Genomic DNA, 9,269 nt, shown 5'->3' with positions numbered 1-9,269 from the left:
TAATTTTCATTTCAGAATTTCTTCTTGTAACATGCCGTTATGATGCACCATAAATACTCATAATGAAAATAAATTCATTATGGTTATTTTGGAAACAGAGACAAAAATAGAGAGGAAAAAAAAAAGAAAGATGAGGTGAGATATTTGTTGGGGGTGGCTCTGACATGTAGCTCTGGTTAACTGTGTTCATGTTATAATGGGTTAAGCGTGTCAGGAAGATTGTGGGCATCCTTCATCAACACAGGAAGTCAGACAGCGTACAAGGGTATATTGTATATCACAAGTGCTGAAACTCAGCAGTAGTTTGAATCGTGATATTTATTCATGTTCATATTTTTCTGATGAACTGATTAATCAGTGCACAAAAAAGCAGAAAGCAATTGCCAAATGTCAAGTGCTGTTGCCAAGAGGACCTACTAATGTGTCTTCTTGTGTGGAAACGATAAAATCACGGAAACTTTAAATGAAAAGCACAATAAGTTTTACCAAGCATAGCTAGTTACAGAACTTTAGTGAGGACATCCACTGACTCTGTTCACTCTAGGTAACTCCAATTAGAATAGACTTATAATTTGCACTGCTTTCAATGAAATGTTTGAAAACATTTTAAAGTAAGACTGTCTTAATGCTTATAGGAGGATGCCATATTTTAGGAAGAAAGCACATTTTCAAAGAGTTTAGAATTACTTTCTTAATCTCATTCTATCAGCATAAAGAATTTCTTTGACCCATCACTGGGACTTAGTAAAGACAGTGGTTTAAAAGAATATCAGAAAATCTAAATTTGCCAGTCATTGTTCTGGGTTCCCTTTAGACTGTGGATTCCTACACAATTTGCTGCTTTTTTTTTTAAAGGCAGAATCAATGATTGCAAATTTTATGAAATGTTGAGACATATTTGTAAAGGTACAGCACAAATGTTTTTAAAATTGTTTTCATTTTCAGCATGAAATGTTTCACTCAGTGGAACATTTATATATCTGGGCTTTATTACATGATCACTGTCATATATTGAGATCATTAATTTGGGTTTTTGACAAATTATCAAAAATGTTGAATGTACAGAATGAGGCTGCAATAATATGCAGGTATGTAATCGAGAGCTGTTACATCTGTAAAGAAACCTTTTTAAATTTATACAATGATAGCATCTTAGGGCAAATAGAAAAATTATAAAAAGACAACTAATATATTAACAAGCATTAAGAATGATAATCAGCACTGAGCCGTTGAAGATAAAAAGAAATAATTTATACAAAATTTCTATTAAAACAATAATGTATTTTTGGTTGGGCACACAAAGTTACCATGGCTGGCAGATGTTAAAGATATCATCAAATAAAAGTAAGGATGATAATCATTTCTTCCGACCTCCCAATGCACTGTATTCAGAGGTCTGGCCTGCAGTCAATTGCTGAGATGGGGGGGGGGGGGGAGTGAAAATGCAATATAATATATATATAAAAGAAAGGCTGTGTTTCACAGTAAAGTAGACTTAAAGAAAAAGATACAAAGTATTGAGTCTCATTACAAAGTATTGAGGCTCATTGACAATTTCTTCACAATGATTGAGCTAATGCTGATGAGCTACATTAAATTGCAGTAAACATGCTGGATATGCTCTTAACTACACACTAAGGCTCTAGGTAATTTAAAACATTCTAAATAAATAAGGTTGGTCAATACACAAACTAGTTTTTCCAAGATTGGGCAGAGTCCTTAATCTCAGTATTTTTAGGAAATATCCAGAAATTTGATAAACCTTCAATTCAATTTCAGTCAAACATAGAAAACTATAACTGAGTGGAAAAACCATAACTGAGTGATACACACCTTGCAGTCCACTCAGCCATGGATATTTCATGTCAGAATGATTGAGCTAATGCTAATGAGCTACATTAAATTAATCGCAGTAAACATCCTGGATATGCTGTGGGGAAGTGATTGACAAAAATTATTAGATTAGCATATCCGTGCTAGGATATTTCCATACCTGATAAGTATCGCCTTCTCCATTATAGAGTAGAGTCTTCTTATCAGAAGCTATAAAATAAGAAAGAAGGAGCAGATTATTCTCCTTCTGAGAGTTTCTTAAACACTTTGCTAACTGACTCTTAATGGGTCATTTGTAATGTCCACTAAACAAGTTAACGCAATCATAATCTCCAGTGTTTCTGTGGCACAGATTGTCCTATTCCACACATTGTACCTTTGTTTCCAGAGAAGCTTTTGGTTCTGGGTTGTGCAGACAGGCTGTATACTGCCATACCAATGAGAGTAGTCGCCATTATGTTGCCTATTATGATGAAAACAATCGATGCTAGGTCCAATTCAATACAGTCCTCACAGGCTGCAGAGAAAGAGCCCTATTTGAGCACATGGGGTATAATTGCATTCACATAGACTCATACATCCTGACTTAGGATCAGCAGAAACAGGTGGTCAATATTCACTAATCTTCTCCATATATATATATATATATATATATATATATATATATATATATATATATATATATATATATATATATATATATATATATATATTTATATATATATTTATACAAGCAGTTGTAGCCAAAAAATAATAATAATAAACAAAAAACCCCAAACAACTTACTTCTGAATTTTACAAAAACGGTGACATTCTTTTTGGTTGTGTCGCAGGTGTACTCCCCAGACTTCTCATCCTTGTTAACCAGATCCAAGTGAGATTGAGAATGTCTTGTCCATTTTCCACTAGTACAAAACAGTTTGGCCCCATTTACAGTTTTCTGGCCAGTAATTTCAGTTCCTTGCTCGTTAGTATCTGGAAATAGGAATAACCATTAGACAAAGTCTGTTTTCTTATATTTTACCAACCCTATAGTTTGCGTACTTGTTTGTTTAGTTAATCAATCAATATTACTTAAATTGACCTTTCCCTTTAAACATACTGTGCACATAAAGTATTGTTTTTTTATTTTATATTCTCTTTAGACAAAACTAATATTAAGGAAGCATGAAATGTATGCATATATATTATGCACAAATACATAGATAACCAATATTTGTATACAAATGTATATATAATGAATGTGTTATTACTCATTATTCATATATCACAAAACATAAATATAAAGTCATTTACATGTTTGTTTTACCAACAAGCCAGTAAGAAGGAGCAAAGTAACCCACTTCATCTTTCCACCTAAAAATAAAAAACAAATTTACTCAAACATTATTATAATACACTAGTCACTAATAAGGGTCCATTTTTTAATCTGATGCAAAATGGAGGCTTGTTTCTTGAAAGTCACCATTTGCCTTCTTACATTCAGCCATTTTGACTCCATGTCATTAAATGCATAAACCATTTTTTAAACGTCACCGGAGTCCAATGAGTGAATTTTACCGAAAGATTAGTGAACCCTAGTGAAATTAGTTGATAACATTTTCCAAACTATAGTTACTAGTAGACAGTAACGTATAAATTACACACCTTTTTGATTAACACCTAAATTCACAGAATATCTCCTTACCCTGAATACTTTCTCCCTGCTTCTTTGTTAGGATTCAGAGTGTCAGTCAGTCAGTCTCTCTCTCTCTCTCTTTCCGTCACTTGGAGGAAGTATGTGCAAGATTCACGGCACCTCTTAAATAAACACTAAGGGTCTAGGTAATTTAAAACCTTCTAAATAAATAAGGCTGGTCAATACACAAACTAGTTTTTACAAGCTTGGGCGGAGTCCTTAATCTCAGTATTTATAGGAAATATCCAGAAATTTGATAAACCTTCAATGAAATTTCAGTCAAACATGGGAAACTATAACTGAGTGATACACACCTTGCAATCCACTTGGCCATGGATATTTCTGTGATACAGTTAGAATCTTTATTCTATCCAATTCTCAGTTGACATGGCCCACTGATCAATATTTTTCAACCCAGCTTTTCCACAGAAATTGTCAGTTCATATTCCAAATAAATAATTATTCAATTCTAGAATACTATATAGTAAATATAAAGCCTGTATGTGTGTGTAAATATTGCTGTTTTCTTTTTATCATTTTGTGTAATGTCAGCTTGTTTATTTCAGCAACAAAATGATGATCCCACTAACAACTTCCTGCACAACTGTACACCACAGGAAGACCCAACCAACATTCAACACCTGTTTCTCAACCTCAAACACAATTACTGACTCTCTTTCCCACCATACACTTAAACCCCCACCAACATTCTCATAAAAGAATACATACATACATTCCTCAAAAATCAGCATCTAAGGAATTGGCTCTATGTTCAGAACCAATTTCCTGAAAAGCACCTCTCTGCATATTTGAGGTGCAACATTCCATGTCACTCCTACAGAATGAATTGAGAGCTTTTTTCAATAAACATAAAATGCATATATATTAAAGAATACAATATGCAGACTTCTCTAGCCAAAAGACAACATGGGTATGAGGAAGGAGACAGCTAGGAAGGGTTTGCATTTAGCACCTCCTGCTGGATGGAAAGGACAAAGTCTCTTCAGCTAAATACATACAGTACCTTCTTTATGTCAGTATGCATATAAATATACATGTCGATATATAATTACATATGGTTTGGCTATAAACCTCTGTGCTGTAGGTTTTTTTTTTTATATACAAATAGAATTTTATCACATTATTACATACATTTTTGAACATTTCATTAGAATACATAAAGAACATGTAGCATGCCACAATGCAGCACAGAAGTTTGGGGGTGAAGTGTTTGGGCAGCAGCAATATTTACACAAAAGTAGTTCTATGGCACTCTCCTAAAGATCCTAATTAATAATGGGGTCTGCCATTTCATTTAACTTGCATATTTTATATACAGTATTTAATATCAATAATTTAGCAATCATTTGAATACATGTAAAGTACTCTAACAGTGGTATATAATCAAGACAGTTCTTTTATTTATAATAGTACAGTGACTACTTTTGCTTTCAGAAACCATAGCCTCTTTTCCATCACAGGGCAAAACAGTTACTAAAAGGTGCATCAGGCTATTCCATGGCGTTATCGACTCTTGACACTGGTTACATTTTCTTTTTTCATGGGTTTTGTGCTGGAAATAGGGCCCAGGAAGTATTTCTGGCAGTGAAGAGTTCATATCATAACTATAATCACTAAATAAATCTGGTGGAAAATTTGTAGTTGTTTGGACTGTTTTTAGTGTTTCCTTTTTGCATGTGCAAAACATTAAAATGCTGAACATGGGTAATGAGAAAGAAGGCCACAAGAAGAGATTTACCTACATTTGTGTAGAAACATGTAGAATCCCTACATAATTAAGTCACTCCACCCAAACAGTTCTGCAGGTCTGAGCACAGTTTACTAACTGTGCTAAGAAACCCTTGATGAGCACGGTTTGTAAGTGTTTCTTACCAAATCGTGTTTATGTGAAAATGCAACTGGAGCAGTTACTCTACATACTCAGAACCATTCAACCCTACAGTGGAAAAGAGGCTCATTTTACTAAAATGGTGAAAGTTAAGTCCCCAAGTTAGGCCATACATTGTGGAGGTTATCTAGAATGTTCAGGGTAACTTCAGGAATGATTAGATAGATTCAACCAGGAATTAAAAGACTTTGTGTATATTTCTGAAATGTATTTGTCCTGGTAGGGACCAAACAAGTTCACTCCCTTACATTATCATCAGGACTTCAGGGACATGCATAGGGGTGTGTGTGTGCTAAAGCCAGATTTCATCACTGCTTGTGCTGTTCACTTTGTAGATGTAACCAACCATGGGGTACCTGGCAAATCCTGTGGAGAGAAAACAGCGTTATTATGTCAAAAGGGCTTCCACGTACAAAGACGAGCGCACGGACGGATGCACACACAGAGCACTGTGTAAAAGTCAGAGATACTCAAGAAAATTATATTTAAAGCTTTTATCATGGCAGTAGATAGTTATTTGCTCAAGCAAAAAAAGTCAAATGCCCCATGGTAAAATTGTTAAAGTTTTTTTGTTCTTTTGTCAGTCTAAGACAGACAGCTTCAGTGATATTGAAGGTGGGGCTATTAACTGCCCAATCGACTTTGTATCTCTGCATCTTAATTGTCTTTTAGTGTGGTTGGAAGCATTATGTTATTATTTCAAAAGTTTCTGAAACAAAAACCTACATATTAAAATGATATATATTGTTTTTTATGGAAATAAACACTTTCATTGCAGAGAAATAGCTTATCCTTTCTGGGATGCCTAAGGCTTTTGCACTCTGTGTGTGTGTGTGTGTGTGTGTGTGTGTGTGTGTGTGTGTGTGTGTGTGTGTGTGTGTGTGTGTGTGTGTGTGTGTGTGTGTGAGAGAGAGAACAATTTTCGATTGTTCAAAAGGGCAGTATAAAATTGGAGCTCCAACACTTACAAGGCAATGTACAAAAACACTGACCTGCCTTTATCTAATTTACACTTAGCATTTCGCTTACCCAGAACAAATTACATATTTGACAGTACGTCTTGCTCTCTGAGACTTAAACCCATGAGCTTCATGTTACTAGCACCATGCTCAACCTGATCCAACTTCTCCTCCCTACTCATGTACATGAAACATGCCATGGTGGCCATTCAGAGTCCATTCATAGCTGTGAGATAGTTGAACCTAAACAGGGAGCTACAATACTGTGCTCCTCCACAAGCCAAGCAGCAGCTCAGTTCACTTGTTGAAATATGAATATATGACATAACTACAACCCTAAAATCATGTGAAATGTGGCCTCTACTGATCTATGCCAGAAAAAGGGTTAAGCACAGTGCCTTCTAATGAGCTTTTATTTTTGTTTTTTTATTTTCAAGTTTCAGTGTTTCTAAGCAGAAGAATGTGTTTTTACACTCAGCAGAAGTATCAGGTGGCACTGGTGCTTACCACTGGCTTGTGCCATTTTAGCTTTTGTGAGGTTTAACAAGCTGGGGGAAGTGAAGGAAACTTGGGAAGTGTCTGTAATAAGACAACTGAGGACTCATCCTGAACCTGCTCTTCTAAATGGTCCATCTCCAGCATATGGTACGCTTCCAAAAAACTAATAAATGTCATCACAATATCACAAAGATTTCCAGGTTATTTGTAACAGTACAACACCTTAATATAATGAAAACGGGCATAAAATATGAACCGTAAAAATGCGCACCCATCTATAAGTGCACACAAAGACATACTTTGAGATGTTGTGGCCTCTGACCTCTGGCTGCGTATGCCAAGGACAGGTCCTCTTCATCCTCTTCATCCTCTGTAGTCTTCCGTGCTAAGGTGTTCTGCTTGGTGTTCGGCCGCCCTGAAGCATTTCAAACATCTAATTATGCAGTCTAATTATATTTCTTGTTCAAACCATTAAAATAAAACCTTGCTCCAACATCTAATATAATTTCCATTCCTAGTCCAATTTAAAGCAAAAGCATCTTGCCTTTGCAGAGAGTGCTGTGGTCATTGAGCTGCATGTTGGAAGGCAGGGACATGTTCTCTCGGGGAAGATACACACCATTCGCCTGCACTTTCTCTGATCCATTACTGCAACACAAACACACACATGCAAATCATCCCACGCATCGACTTTTGAACACACCTTTGACAAGCCAGCATCATTATGCATGCTCTATTAAATTATTGTATTTCAATGAATTTATAAAATATCCAAAACTCCTTATTTTAGTATGAACATTTAGCATGATGATATATTTACATACCGCTTTGGGGTTAGAGAAATTGCTACAGGCTCCTCTACTCAACAGCCACATAACCAAATAGGCATACAACCAGAAAGACAATAGCAGAGAAAAAGAAAGCAAGCAAGAAAGAAAGAAATATTAGTACAAGTAAGTCTTTAATATAGAAAGTAAAACAGTATTGCAGGGTTTTTTTTCTTTCCAAATACACTCATTTGATCCATGAAGCCTTGTGTCTTGTCCCCTGACCTGCACTAAAAAGCAGTTATACAACCAGGCTCTAGCCCGGAATACTGGACACAGCCTAAGCTGCAGGATATGACTTTCACCACACAATTTCAACATGTTGCACAGAATATTTGCACTAAGTGCACCAAGGGAAAAATGTTTTTTGTAGAAGCGTCCTTTGACATGCTGTGCCATCAAGATGAGCAGAAGGGCCTTTGTACCAATGACCTTGCTTTTGTCCTTGTACAGAAGGCAGAGTACCATCAGAGTTAGGATGAGTAGGGTTACGAAGCCTGCTACACCACCAGTAACTATTCCCAGCATCGGAACTTCCACCCGTGACTGTAAGAATTCTGGAAAAGGAAGAGGAAATTGAAAACAAGGTCTTACAGAGAGCTAGATAGTTGGAAGACATCTAATTATTGGTCCTGAATTGTATAGTGTCCCAGGTCCAGATTAACCCCAAGCCTAAGTAACCACTTACCCCACATTTAACTAAACTAGGTTTCCTTGCTTGTAGGGCAACAGCAACCTTTTGCAAGAACACTCCTGCTGAGTTTTTGGAATCCTGTACATAATGCAGACCTCAATGCATTAAGCTAAATATGATCGATCAAAATATGTAACTGAATTCAGACTTTAAGGATCCGTAGGGATCCATGGATTTGCTCATCTCAGATCCCAACACAGCTACACATCCTAAGACATTTAAACCAAGTAATGAGCAAATAATAACAGTTGTACAAGCAACTACGACAGAACAGAAACATACTTCACAGATAGTTGGGTTGGACATTATTTTGAAACAATAATAACATTGATTAGAATGCCCCTATTATAATAAGAAATAATACCTTAATTTGATTATTTAAAACAGAAATCAATAGAATGGTCCATTTAGTGTTCTTAATGTGAAGAGTTGAATCAATTAACCTGTAAGAGTTAGGTTGGTCTGGGTGGAGCCAAGATTGTTGCTGGCGCTAACCGAAACATTTCCGGATAGGCTGCTTAGGGTAACTTGTAGACTGTGATTGGCCAGCCAGGGGTAACTCCGCGAGTCCAGAATGAGAAAGTCAGAAGTGTTGGCAACCAGCTGGCCAGACTGATCCACCCACGTGATGGTGGCAGGGGGATTGGAGCGAACCAAAGCAAAGAGGACCAAGGAGAGCCCAGGGTCAGAAGTTTCACTATAGTGGGCATTCACTCGCAGAAACTCTGGCTGAACTAGAGTAAGAGAAAGGAGGTGTTGAAATATCAATAGGCTTTATGAAATATGTACTATTTATCATTTGGATCTGTGTGTTTACATTAGCTCTCAGCATGTGACAAGCAGATGCAGAATTAACTAAATGCAGGAGGGT

The 9,269-nt window shown here is 36.3% G+C and overlaps 1 protein-coding gene across 5 annotated transcripts in view; it reads right to left on the bottom strand.

The window, feature by feature from the left end:
• Window positions 1–300: 300 nt before the first annotated feature.
• The window catches only part of LOC113581202 (transmembrane protein 25), an 11,161-nt gene continuing 2,192 nt past the window's right edge, over window positions 301–9,269 (bottom strand). For 2 of the 5 annotated variants that reach the window (XM_027016171.2, XM_027016174.2), the window contains exons 4-14: window positions 8,842–9,132; window positions 8,130–8,261; window positions 7,702–7,735; window positions 7,422–7,525; window positions 7,200–7,292; window positions 3,521–5,786; window positions 3,130–3,189; window positions 2,620–2,808; window positions 2,210–2,350; window positions 1,994–2,043; window positions 921–1,414 (exon numbers count right to left, since the gene is read on the bottom strand). In XM_027016171.2, coding sequence (XP_026871972.1) covers window positions 5,713–5,786; window positions 7,200–7,292; window positions 7,422–7,525; window positions 7,702–7,735; window positions 8,130–8,261; window positions 8,842–9,132 — 728 coding nt within the window. In that variant the 3' untranslated portion in view covers window positions 921–1,414; window positions 1,994–2,043; window positions 2,210–2,350; ... (1 more) ...; window positions 3,130–3,189; window positions 3,521–5,712. Of the gene's footprint in view, window positions 1,415–1,993; window positions 2,044–2,209; window positions 2,351–2,619; window positions 2,809–3,129; window positions 3,190–3,480; window positions 5,787–7,176; window positions 7,293–7,421; window positions 7,526–7,701; window positions 7,736–8,129; window positions 8,262–8,841; window positions 9,133–9,269 lie in introns of all 5 variants that reach the window. The other 3 variants (XM_027016172.2, XM_027016176.2, XM_027016173.2) reach the window with 3 other exon arrangements.

Source organism: Electrophorus electricus, chromosome 15 (genome assembly GCF_013358815.1).
Source record: "Electrophorus electricus isolate fEleEle1 chromosome 15, fEleEle1.pri, whole genome shotgun sequence".
Lineage (NCBI taxonomy): Eukaryota > Metazoa > Chordata > Actinopteri > Gymnotiformes > Gymnotidae > Electrophorus > Electrophorus electricus.
The sequence above is the reverse complement of the archived record's forward strand: the minus strand, read 5'-3'. Positions and strand labels throughout refer to the sequence as shown.